This window comes from Ruditapes philippinarum, unplaced genomic scaffold (genome assembly GCF_026571515.1).
Source record: "Ruditapes philippinarum isolate M1 unplaced genomic scaffold, ASM2657151v2 ctg167_1_1_1_1, whole genome shotgun sequence".
Lineage (NCBI taxonomy): Eukaryota > Metazoa > Mollusca > Bivalvia > Venerida > Veneridae > Ruditapes > Ruditapes philippinarum.
In genome coordinates this window covers 310,151-323,278 of record NW_026851615.1, presented here as the reverse complement: position 1 = coordinate 323,278, position 13,128 = coordinate 310,151, and the positions used below count along the sequence as shown (strand labels likewise).

General features: G+C 35.1%; 2 protein-coding genes and 3 non-coding genes across 5 annotated transcripts; 3 read left to right on the top strand and 2 right to left on the bottom strand.

Moving 5' to 3' along the window:
* The first annotated feature begins 363 nt into the window (after positions 1–363).
* Positions 364–436, top strand: Trnak-cuu (transfer RNA lysine (anticodon CUU)). The gene has a single exon. It is a non-coding gene; the product is annotated as a tRNA-Lys (tRNA).
* A 159-nt stretch (positions 437–595) lies between these two features.
* On the bottom strand, positions 596–667 carry Trnae-uuc (transfer RNA glutamic acid (anticodon UUC)). Its single transcript has one exon. It is a non-coding gene; the product is annotated as a tRNA-Glu (tRNA).
* Positions 668–4,526: 3,859 nt separating this feature from the next.
* On the top strand, positions 4,527–7,041 carry LOC132712795 (uncharacterized). Its single transcript, XM_060695262.1, has 4 exons — positions 4,527–4,671; positions 4,904–5,106; positions 5,557–6,063; positions 6,309–7,041. Exons 1-4 carry the CDS (start codon positions 4,614–4,616, stop codon positions 6,612–6,614), a joined length of 1,074 nt encoding a protein of 357 aa, XP_060551245.1. The 5' UTR covers positions 4,527–4,613; the 3' UTR covers positions 6,615–7,041.
* Trnae-uuc (transfer RNA glutamic acid (anticodon UUC)) lies at positions 6,673–6,744 on the bottom strand. Its single transcript has one exon. It is a non-coding gene; the product is annotated as a tRNA-Glu (tRNA).
* A 3,338-nt stretch (positions 7,042–10,379) lies between the features above and the next one.
* On the top strand, positions 10,380–11,789 carry LOC132714564 (uncharacterized). The gene has a single exon (XM_060697485.1). The coding sequence runs from the start codon at positions 10,787–10,789 to the stop codon at positions 11,255–11,257; it is 471 nt and encodes a 156-aa protein (XP_060553468.1). The 5' UTR covers positions 10,380–10,786; the 3' UTR covers positions 11,258–11,789.
* Positions 11,790–13,128: the final 1,339 nt, after the last annotated feature.

Sequence of the window (13,128 nt, the reverse complement as noted above, 5' to 3'; positions counted from 1 at the left end):
AATTAAAAAGTTGGTTAAAAGCTACTAACTTTACAATACAGTATATATAGTCATTGTGTTCTGTACATTGTTGGGAGGTCCGGAGGCAATGGGTTATCCAATTGAACTATTCCCATTCCACATTTGACCTTCTTTTTTCACCTTTCCGTACAATCTCAGTACAAAACTAACACGGCTTTGTCTCTCTGCTACATTTCTCGCAATAAATATATACATGTACTTAAATGAACAAGATACGAGATAATTACGAATTAAGCATCTATTAACAATTTTTTTCCGCGCCAGATTTTTTGGCGGTTTCATTGTGCATTAATAGATGCCATTCTGTTTACGTTCTATTTTTCTACTGTCGATAAACATGTAGCCCGGCTAGCTCAGTCGGTAGAGCACGAGACTCTTAATCTCGGGGTCGTGGGTTCGAGCCCCACGTTGGGCGTTACATTTTTCTACGTTATAAAAGGAAATGTTCGGCAGTTTTACGAAAATGTGGAGCCGGTCGCAATAGTGCGTTATTCACTTGATACTATATTTTTTGAAACCAGAGTTAAAGATCGATTAAAATGAAGACGAAAACAAACTTGAGAACAAAAGTGTGTTCCGGTGCCGGGAATCGAACCCGGGCCGCCTGGGTGAAAACCAGGAATCCTAACCACTAGACCACACCGGAGACTACACGTCAATCCTATCGGGAAATTGTGTATAATGAGGATAAACGGAGCGGGATGAGCTATTTGATGTGGAAAACGATGTATATGTACGCAGCTGATAATATTATAGATACATGTCATTTGTTTATTTCTTTGTACATAAACAGCATGGAAATCAAACAAAAAGTCGTTGCTAAAAGTGTCCGGTTGTTTTTCTCAATAGATTCCGTTGACATGAAAAAGAATATGGGCTGGATGAAAGATTGATCTATGTTTATAGATAATTGTCACATTATTTTGTTCATTTAGTACCAGATCTCTCATCGATCTATGGTTGTATGCCCACATTTTCTAAAAAAAAATTGATATATTATACACATGTAGGACCCTCTGTTTGTATTTACTTAATAATGTTATTTTACGGTAAATATATAAATCTTAAGAAAGAAGCTGATTCTTAATTCTGTCAAAACGGCCAGTGACGAATACATGCATGCATGCATTCCCGTAGTCAAATAGATCTGTATGTTGTATGTCTATATTTATATTCTATATTTATAGAACTGCATGAAAAGTATGAAATTGAGCTCGGCACAATTGTAAAAGTGACCATTTACTTTGCAGTTGATTATCCATGTGAACGTATGCATTCATGAAATGCCATTCCACGCTTGTGCCGTTCTATGTAAATCGAAAGAATAATAATAATAATAGATTGAAGCTGCTCATTAATAATTTTTTGAAATGATTTAACATATAAATAAAATCCATGTGAAAGTGTACGATTCCGATGTGACGGGAAAAATAAGCAGAGGTCAGTTTCTCATCTGTAAACACAAGAGAAAATGGTTTATCATAGACGCATGGACTTTTTTTGCAAGATAAATTTACAAGAACATTTATGTAAATTAAAAAGTTGGTTAAAAGCTACTAACTTTACGATACAGTATATATAGTCATTGTGTTCTGTACAGTGTTGGGAGGTCCGGAGGTAATGGGTTATCCAATTGAACTATTCCCATTCCACATTTGACCTTCTTTTTTCACCTTTCCGTACAATCTCAGTACAAAACTAACACGGCTTTGTCTCTCTGCTACATTTCTCGCAATAAATATATACATGTACTTAAATGAACAAGATACGAGATAATTACGAATTAAGCATCTATTAACAATTTTTTTCCGCGCCAGATTTTTTGGCGGTTTCATTGTGCATTAATAGATGCCATTCTGTTTACGTTCTATTTTTCTACTGTCGATAAACATGTAGCCCGGCTAGCGCTTAATTTAACCCATCAAACTCACACAATTTCGGTAGATTTTCGGTAGAATCCCATCATCTCATTGGTTAAGCCCTACCGAATATGACCGAAAATTACCGAAAATTAACCAATCAGTGAACAAGAGATTACCGAGAATCAGAAAATGGCGGATATGTACTATAGTATCAGCAGACTTTTAATTTTTACTTTCGTTTACTCTACGTATCTAATTTTATAGCTGGTGTTTAACCTTTTTTTGGAAATAATAGGTAAGATTCCACTCTATAATAGTGTCCAAGTTTATATTATTTACGATATTACGGAGATTGTAAGAAAAACTGACCATGATACATTTCGGATAAACTTATTCGGATGAAGTGAGACAAACGAATTTGATCTGTTTTATACTAGCAAATACATTTATAGTTTAAGGCCATGGTATCTTTCAGACCACCACCCATACCCCCATAAAAATAGAATATGTACCGTAGATTAATTTCATATTTCAATTTTCTAGTATATTCTTTAATATATTGTATGAAAATAATTGGAAAATAGACATACATGTATGGGTTCTTTCTTGGAGATTGCTTGGATGAACTTCACTTTGTTACCAATATTTTCCCTAACTGCTGTAGGTTCAACTTCCACCAAGAAGTTTGGATTCCTTAATAGGAGGAAGCAATATACATGTAGCAAGCTTATCATGGAATGTCTATGGTTCTACTAGTACAGCGATTTTTTCCCTATATAAGTGGTACCCAATAAGGGACCCTTTCACAATCACAAAAGGACCTTCACAATTTTCAGACTGGGTCCGACGGACCCGTTCACAATTCTGATGAAATTTCACAATTTTGATTATTTAAGCCATTAATAATGTTATTATGTATAATTAAGCGGTACAAGTCAACCCGGCCCCAAGTCAACCCGGCCCCAAGTTAGCCCGACCCCAAATTGGTCAACCCGGCCCCAAATCAATGTTATTTCTGGTCAACCCGGCCCCATTTTTTTATTATTTATTTTGCTTTAAAATGTTAACACTTTTCAAGAAATAAAAAAAAATTTACAACAAAAACAACAACAAAAGTTTAACGATGATATTTTTTATTATTTATTTTATATAAAAACTTTCAATATTAACAAACAAGCAACACATGCATAATTTACTGTTTTTACAATGTCCAATGCATACTTATACAATGTTCAATGTATAGTTCTACAATGTTCGTCACACACCCCTACAATGTTCCTCACATACAAACACCAATTCACTCGCCTCTTTTCTACCTAGTATGGGTCTAAACATGGTAGACACAATCTTCAATAGGGCGGTTTAGACATAATAATGCTGGTAAATTTTGCCTGTTGTGCTTTGTTTATCTTAAAATGTGTTTAGCCAACCATGATTTCTTCCATGAGTTCACAATTTGTTAAGAAATGTCGCTTTTTTTTACAATTTTTATGGTACCGGGCCCATTCACAATTCAGAGAAAAAAATCGCTGTACTATTATGCCTATGGTGCCTGTTCCCAGAAATAATGCACATAGGGGCACCTGATGTCTTCAACCAGTTAAGCTGTAAGTCACCATATGACTGTGACATAAAACTCGGTTAAGATTATGTATTATGTTTAACTTATAGTTATGCAACACATATTTCTTTACAGAACTTTGTTATTTAAGGCTTCATTTCTGTCACTTGTATAGAGCCTTAAAATTTAAAACTTTTAAGTAAATATTTAGTCGTTTTATACCCATTTCTCTGGTAAGTACAATATATTACAATTGATTGTTTATAAAGATAATAATTATGTTGTCAAATTGTTATTTTGATAAGTAAATAGCAATGATTATGAATGAAGCTCTTGAAGAAAACTTTCATTAGTTTGTCAATGATTCCTTTTATAACAGTAGACCAAATGATTAAAATTAAAGATATATTTTCACTAAATAAGCAAAATAATGTAATGATTCGTACTCAAAACTTTTCAAACCTAATTTTAATCGTGATAATTTATAATAATATGTTATGATGGTAATTCGTTTAAGTAAATCATTATCAATTTCTTTCACCTTAAACGGTAAAATAATGATAGAAATGTCATGTAACTGTGTTATGTACTTTATTTGGTATAATTCCCCAGAGCTAAATCCCTAACGTACCGGAAAACGGTGTTTAGCTAGGTTTTCGAAAAGGTCACATTTTAATATATTTAAATAAACTGTAAACAATTGTTATATTTGATATGTGATAAATAGAATGTAATATTTGTATAGAATCAATACTAAATTTATTGAACTTATTGATTTTTAACAATTTAATTTGCCAGAGGCTTGCTTACTTTGCTTTTATTCAACTTGTTCAATAAATTTGGTATTAAATCTACACTAATTAGATATCATCTATACAATATAACTTAACCCAAATATACTCCCCCCTAGTACTTTTGGCATTCTTTTTTTTTCTAATGAATACAAACATTTGATAATATTTCAAGTGAGACTGGTTTTACTTCAGGATGTTGGAACCGGTATTTAAGCAGACACAGGCAGGCCCCAGTTTGGCAGATACAGACAATGCCAAGAGAGTTAGGCTTGAACAGCGACAGCGTGTTTATGTGCCATCCCAGGCTAGTGCCACCAATGTCTGCTATCAAAGTGCGGGCCGAGGCCGAGGTTTCTGTACGGCGTGTTGGTGGTGATGTTTCGAATAAAAAACATTTGCTGGGGCAGTTCCGAATTCAGTTTGGGATATTCAGGCAAGAATAACTGAAACTATTTCCTTTTTTGGGGGGTGGGGGGGGGGGGGATGGGGTCTTAACTTAATAAAGGTTATCAATAGCAGATAGAAATAGCTTTTTTTTAATCTTTTTTATCATAGATAAAATATATATTTTAGTGCTCTGATTATTATTATTATTATAATGCAATGTGTATAAATATATGTTATATGATTGAATTATTAAACTGTTACTTTAACACTATATATAGGGGTGAAACCTTCCAGTGGCTTGCCTCAAATGCATTGGGCTATGCTGCGTACCTTGCTGCTGATTCAGAAAAAAGAGCCCACTTCATCTTCAGCAAATTATTTAAACAAGATGGCACTCAGGAACTATTTAAAACTGTTCCCAGAGGGAGTTGAGGCAGTACAGAAAAAGAAAACAGGAAAAAGCCAACTGTCAAAGTACAAGGTATTTTTTTACTACATTCTTAATTTTACTAAAGTGCTATTAATTGCATCCAATACCTTACCTTTTTATAAATGAGTCAGTTTATATCTGCCTCACATATTTATACCAATATCTCTATAAAAAATGCAATGTCTTGAAAAAAATTCAATAATTGTGTGAGTGTACATATATTGTGTATAGATATTGCATTGAATGGTAAATATCGATGACATTTCAATATTGCCATATTCAATGACAATCCTAGTATAAGGGGCTTAGGGGTTAACAAGGATCTCACAGCCACATGTTGCTTTTATATTTAGAAATGTGCTGGAAAGAAAACTTTTTAAATTTTGTGTTGTTTTGTTGTACTTTCATCATAGAAAAATTATAATAAGAACATTAATAGAAAATAACTCAGATGAAAAACACACTAATAGTATAATTTAATATGACTATTATCTATTTCAGCAACTACAGAGGTTCTGTCCAGCACATATGACCAAGAACTGTTGGCTGCAGCAGAACGAATGGAAAAAGAGGCAATGTGGTTTGGGAAATAGTGCATCCCAGATCCACAAAAAGCTTCAAGAACAACATAGCACAGAGTGGTACCAGAAGACCATACAGTACCTGTCAGCATGCAAGACTGTAGCAGGAGCTGCATCATCAGGGCTGGTTGAGGCACCACATTTTATCGAGCCACCAGTCATGGCAAGTGTACCTGAATACAGATGGCTGATGCAGGTCTACATTCAGGATGTCCTGCAGAGACTTCAAGAGGTGAAGGCGAACATAACATCAGTGTTTGGTCGTATTCTCAAAGTTGATTCAACAAAAAAGATCACTAAAAAATTATCAGGACCAACAACGGGCACAGCAGAATGGGCGACCAATGTGGGTAATGAGTACGGCCAAGTACTGATGTCAGTTTTGACTGCTGGTGAAGGTCGATTTGGGCTCATGAGGATGGCAAAGGTATGATATTACAGTTATGCTCTGATTATTTTTGAAGCATATAACATAAAATCCTCATACCATAAAAGGTCTCTAGCTCTCGGTCCTAGATGTTTCAAAAAGACATATCTTTTAGAGATTTGTAAGTATTTAGTCCGAAGACTATAACGATTTGCAAGTCATGCCAAATAATATGCCAATTACTGTCAAATATATTTAAAAAAAAGAAAAAAGATACAACAACATAAAATGGGTATTCATTGCAGGGTCTGATGAAGAGGTTTAGTGATGCAGGACATCCACCACCAGAGGTCATCTATGTTGACCGTGACTGCTGTGGTACGGCAAGCGGATTGTTCATGCGGAGGCTAAGCAGCTGTATCTTTGCCTGGGACAAAGATGATCTTCAAGCGCAGTCGGTAGAGCACGAGACTCTTAATCTCGGGGTCGTGGGTTCGGGCCCCACATTGGGCGTTACATTTTTCGAAGTTATAAAAGGAAATGTTCGTCAGTTTTACGAAAATGTGGAGCCGGTCGCAATAGTGCGTTGTTCACTTGAAACTTATTTTTAACTATACTATACAGATCGATTAAAATGAAGACGAAAACAAACTTGAGAACAAAAGTGTGTTCCGGTGCCGGGAATCGAACCTGGGCCGCCTGGGTGAAAACCAGGAATCCTAACCACTAGACTACACCGGAGACAACACGTCATTCCTATCGGGAAATTGTGTATAATGAGGATAAACGGAGCGGGATGAGCTATTTGATGTGGAAAACGATGTATATGTACGCAGCTGATAATATTATAGATACATGTCATTTGTTTATTTCTTTGTACATAAACAGCATGGAAATCAAACAAAAAGTCGTTGCTAAAAGTGTCCGGTTGTTTTTCTCAATAGATTCCGTTGACATGAAAAAGAATATGGGCTGGCTGAAAGATTGATCTATGTTTATAGATAATTGTCACAGTATTTTGTTCATTTAGTACCAGAGCTCTCATCGATGTTTGTCCACATTTTCTAATATTTTTTTATATATTATACACACGTAGGACCCGTAGGACTTATTTTACGGTAAAAATATAAATCTTAAGAAAGAAGCTGATTCTTAAAAAAAAAGCCGTTATTTCTGTCAAAACGGCCAGTGACGAATACATGCATGCATGCTTTCCCGTAGTGTACTAGATCTGTATGTTGTATGTCTATATTTATATTCTATATTTATAGAACTGCATTAAAAGTATGAGATTGAGCTCGGCACAATTGTAAAATTGACCAATTACTTTGCAGTCGATTATCCATGTGAACGTATGCATTTATGAAATGCTATAGATGCATTGACTTTTTTTGCAGGATAAAATTACAAGAACATTTATGTAAATTAAAAGTTGGTTAAAAGCTACAAACTTTACAATACAGTATATATAGTCATTGAGTTCTGTACATTGTTGGGAGGTCCGGAGGTAATGGGTTATCCAATTGAACTATTCCCATTCCACATTTGACCTTCTTTTTTCACCTTCCGTACACTTTCAGTACAAAACTAACACGACTTTGTCTCTCTGCTACATATATTCACAATAAATATATACTTATGTACTTAAATGAACAAGATACGAGATAATTACGAATTAAGCATCTATAAACAATTTTTTCCGCGCCAGATTTTGGCGGTTTCATTGTGCATTAATAGATGCCATTCTGTTTACGTTCTATTTTTCTACTGTCGATAAACATGTAGCCCGGCAATAGTGCGTTGTTCACTTGATACTATTTTTTTTAAACCAGAGTACAGATCGATTAAAATGAAGACGAAAAAAAACTTGAGAACAAAAGTGTTTTCCGTTGCCGGGAATCGAACTCGGGCCGCCTAGGTGAAAACCAGGAATCCTAACCACTAGACCACACCAGAGACTACACGTATATCAGGTATGACCATATTCAGCATGAAAGACTGCCTGGCATCGTTGGCGCTTCGGCTTGTGGAATGTTGTTCCATTTCTAAATTAAGGCTTGTCTTAGCTCAGGGTCTTTCAAATATATGAGTGTTCCGAATATAGCGGTCTTGGGCTTGCGTCGTGACGGGTGGACGTCCTCTACGTGGTCGATTTTCTGTACGCCATGTTGCTTAAAAACGTTGCCTAAGGTGTCGAATAGCAAGAGTTTCTATAGCGACGGCATTCATCGTCATACCAGCATTAAGCATGCCAATGCCACGGTCGCCTAAATGTTGCGGAAGTTCTAGGCATTTTAAAGATAAAGAAAACTGAACAAAAATCAAGGTCTTTTTCTTATTGACTTGAAAGTCCATTATATTGCACTGAAAGGTTCCATAAAATATGCACGAATCTACTGGTCCGTGCATGCACGTTTAACGGGTTTCTCTGCAAAATGTACGGAAGAGCATTGGTGCCAGGTGTGTGTGTTACTAACTCGAAATTTCGACTTACTCGAAATTTTGGCTTTGAAACTTTGCACACTTGTTCACCATCATTACCTCAACCTGTAAACAGGATGAGGTAACTGTATCAAGCATTTTGACAGAATTATACCCCTTTTCCGACTTAAAATTTTCGTTAAAGCTTTTGTAACACCTCAAATATTTTCAAAGTCCATTGACATATGGCTTTGAAACTTTGCACACTTGTTCACCATCATGACCCCAACCTGTAGACAGGATGTGACAGGATGAATCATTTGGCAGAATAATGCCCCTTTTTAAACTTTGAATTTGCATTTAAGTTTACATACCACCTCAGACATTTTCATATTCTATTGACATCTGGCTTTGAAACAAGTTAAAATTTTATACTCTTCTTTGAGAGCATAATAGGACTCTCTCCAAGGCCTATAACTGTAACATGGATTAAAAGAAAAAAATTACCCTTTTGTCAACTAAGAAAATTTTACATTATCAAGGCTCAAGCACTAAGAATAGTCGAGCGTTGTTGTCCTACCGACAGCTCGTGTTTAAAAGATATTTGTCAATACAATGAATTATATATACTTTTATTTACTCGGAATTTGATCCATATTGTGTTGATAAAGTTGATAAAAGTGGATACATGCTGGCAATGATATTAAAGCATCCGATTTTACAAGAAACATAGTCAGCCCAACAAATTTGACAAAGGCCTCAGCACGCCCTATTTTGGCCACACCGCGGTACTTCCTCAGATGTCCCACACTATAGGATCGTTTTATTCACAGGGATTAGTGAAAAGATATGTTCGAACAGATGGGATACAATACAACGCACGAACGTACAAATTAAAGGAAGCCTTGTGTTTTTGAGGTCGGGCGTGTACATGCCATTGTCAAAGTTGACCGCACTTTAAGGTTTACTTCAATAGTTTGTCCAGGCACCCGGCTCTCCATCTCCATCGTACAATCGCATTCCCTACTATATCTTATATTATCTAAACTCTTGATAACTCATAACTTTTTGGCCATTCTAGTAACGTTTCTTAGTCTAAATTTCGAGTTACTAAGTCGAGATTAAGATATACTTAGTCGCAATTTCAAGTTAGTAAGTCGAAATTTCGAGTTTATAAAACACACACCTGCCACTGATGCTCTTCCGTAATCGAGTTAAAATTTGTTTTATCGGACACATAATCGTTCGCCCGAATATATGTAGCTCATTTGACGTTTTGATTTTTTTAAATAACACTATATATCTCCGTTTAAACACAGGAGAAATTTCTTTTTATTGTTCAGTGTATGATATTATGGTACATATATATTGTTCAGAAAATACATGTTTATACAGTTTATAATTTGTGAAAACCAGAAGAGACATTGTATACACGTAGTTAACAGTGACGTAAGCCTGAAACGATTATAATTATTATATATAGTTTATGAAATAGATATGTAAATGGAACTATTCCTGTATACAAAATAAAATGATCATGCCCCAGCTAGTATTCTCCAGTGAATACTATAACCCTCCCGGAGCGGATTTGCTCTATTATCTGTTATGTCAATATATTATTGAATACATATTGCATTTTGTGATAAGACATTACAGATAAGTCTTTTGGCGCATGTTGTATAGGTAAACTTATACATAAATCGGTCGAGGTTTGCGTCTATACATAATCTTGCCTGTGTTTATTTTGTAGTGTAACATTGACGCATTTCTCTCTTACCTATATTTATATATATATTCCGCATGTTCTTTTCATATTGAAACAATATGTTGGCGAAACACTGGTAGCACTAAGGAACTTATTATAATGGTACGGTTTATACGAAGTATTTAGTGTATATACATTTCGCAGTTGATAGCTCGATAAAACGTTTTATGTACACGTGTTTTAAAACTTGTATGTAAACTATATAAATGACTAATAAATAGGTTATTAGAACAGTGGAGTATATCGATTTTAAAGTTGACCTTCACGAATTTAGTTTTGAAATGCTGCAATGTCATTTACTGAAAATGTTGGCATTTCCTCAATGGTAATCTGACGTCAATAAGAAGGTAGAAAGATACGATTATTTTCAGTCGTAATTTTATCGCAGGACAAATTACAATTATACTTTACAACGGATTATAATAAATGAAGAGCGGATAGCTTGCCGTGAAATAGGAAAATAATGTGCTGGATTTAACAATCAAACTGGCTGCGTGGTCGGAAATTAATCAGGGCCAGTTTTGCAACTTCCAATTGCCCTTGTTACGGACCGTTAGTGTACTCGAGCCTGTGACATTGGTTGAAAATACTTCAAGGATGTCGTCATCTCTGTTTACAATCAGTTCCAGTGACGCTTCTAAATTAGTGAAAAACCAACGGAAACGTGAAGATGAGAAAGTTTGCTTTCTGTTACAAGTGTCATTCCAGTCAGTTTATAGCGATACCCCGATTCCAAATACGTGTTTGAAAAAGTTACCGCGAATACTTAATGGCATTCCTTTGGGACCCGGCTTAATGGCACGGGACCAGTTGGAGAGTATACGTTGGCGATACATTGAAGGTGGAACCAAGTTACATACTTTCATCTCAGTGCCAATGTACGAAGACGAAGCAGAAGAGGCGAAAAGATACCTAAAAGACGGACTGATGAAACAATCACAGGCTGTTTTTGGTGACATAACAGTGAAAGCTTCCGTTATCTTGTCACATTGTATAAATTATGACGATGATTTAATCATTAACGACATCGCCGTGCATCTAGATGAAGGACTACATTTTAGGGACTGATGTGCCAAAGGATTTACTGTAGTATCCCTACGCTTCGGGGCCTTAAAGACGTATAATTGAATTGTGTTAACAGTTAAATTCAGTTCACACACACACACGGTACTCTTTTTCGCGTGATCACGCATATCTTTGTAGCAGGTCAAATCATTGTTATCATTCTGGAAGCCTGCAGTAGCATGTATTAATTGATAACAGAAATTGTCATTTTAAATTTGGAAATGATATTAACATATTATTATTATTAACATATTTTATGATACAATTCGTGTCCAATGTATAATTTGAAATCGTTACAAGTTTTGGCACGACCTTCATAGACAAAGTGGTTTTACAAATGCTTAATCGTATATTTATTTACGGACGATTTAACCCTTAATGTCTTTCATGAATGTATAGATTTTTGTTTACATACTGTTATATAGTAATATTAACATTTTATTGTAATTTTTGTTGACTTTTTAAGTTCGTTGTTAATTAATATATTGACCTATAGTTATATGTGTTGCAGTGTTAAAGTTATTGCGTACTGATATATTGTATTCTTTTATTTTTCTATCCCCATGTTAGCAGAAGGATTTTTAGTACATGAAACTTATGTTAGAAAGAAAGAACAATATTGATACAAATGACGTAACGATTAACCAAACAAATTAACTAGTTTCTATTTGCGTAAGGATTTCGAAAAACAAATATGAGCCGCGTCACGACAAAACCAACGTAATGCGTTTGCGACCAGCATGGATCCAGACCAGCCTGCGCATCCGCGCAGTCTGATCAGGATCCATGCTGTTCGCTTACCAACCCTATTACAAGTAGAGTGACTGACAGCATGGATCCTGATTAGACTGTGCGGATGCGCAGGCTGGTCTGGATCAATGCTGGTCGCCAACGCACTATGTTGGTTTTGTTTTGACGCGGCTTTATAGTCTGCTGGCGGCAACTAATATTACCCATGCTAACAGTGCAGACTAAGATCAGCCGGAAAATCCTTGCCATCTGATCATGGTCTGCACTGTTCGCTATTAAATCAGTACTTACCTTTCTAAAAATGATGAATGACTTTGTCAAGAATGAAAGACAAGATATTTAGCACGATAAAGATTGAAATAAATACGTCTCATTTTCCATATACATAGAAAACGGGGGCTAATCATTTAATTGTAAGTGTCTTTGTACTTTTTTTAAAATATACAAGAATATAAGCCATGAAAATATTTCAATCATTGTCATGGGTGTATGGACATACAAATTAAGTTAGGCTTATTGTAGCTAATTGCTCTAATGAAATGACATGTACCATTCAACTTTATGTGCATGTTGAGTATACATTCTTTTGGTTCATGATAATCTTAATTATTATTCTACTGAAATATTTCAATGTATTTTCGACTGTTTTCTCTTAAAATTAAACCAACATTTTTCAAGTCTTATATATTTAACCAATTTTTATGTCAATGAAACATTACATTGTTAAGTGCGGTCTTTCTAGTTTTGAAGTTTATGTTCCGCTCCATACGGTCAAACTTGTCCTAAAAGTCCATCAATCTCAAAACAAAAACTTTCTCCAAACAAAAACCGTCTCCGAATATAGACCATCAGAAAATCTGTATAAAAATTGGAAACAAAACATTTTCAGTTCAACATCAATTATTTGAAAAGCAAGAATATCTCTTCCAAGTCATAACCTGGCTACAAAGGCCTCTATTCCGAATTTCCTTACACTGGTCTTTTTTACAGGTTTGACTTTATATTCCTACTTTATGAATTATCTAATTTCTCCTCATATTTGGATGATTTATGAAAGATGAAATAGAAGGAAGAAAATAAGTTAAAATTTCCTTAATTTGAAAATGACAGCTTAATTGCTTCCT

Excerpts from the sequence above, each read along its gene's own strand:
- LOC132712795 (XM_060695262.1), top strand. The coding sequence starts at position 4,614 with ATGTTTCGAATAAAAAACATTTGCTGGGGCAGTTCCGAATTCAGTTTG. Across the intron at positions 4,672-4,903 it reads ATTCAGTTTGGGATATTCAG|GGGTGAAACCTTCCAGTGGC; the intron begins GCAAGAATAACT and ends CACTATATATAG. Across the intron at positions 5,107-5,556 it reads GCCAACTGTCAAAGTACAAG|CAACTACAGAGGTTCTGTCC; the intron begins GTATTTTTTTAC and ends TATCTATTTCAG.
- LOC132714564 (XM_060697485.1), top strand. The coding sequence starts at position 10,787 with ATGTCGTCATCTCTGTTTACAATCAGTTCCAGTGACGCTTCTAAATTA.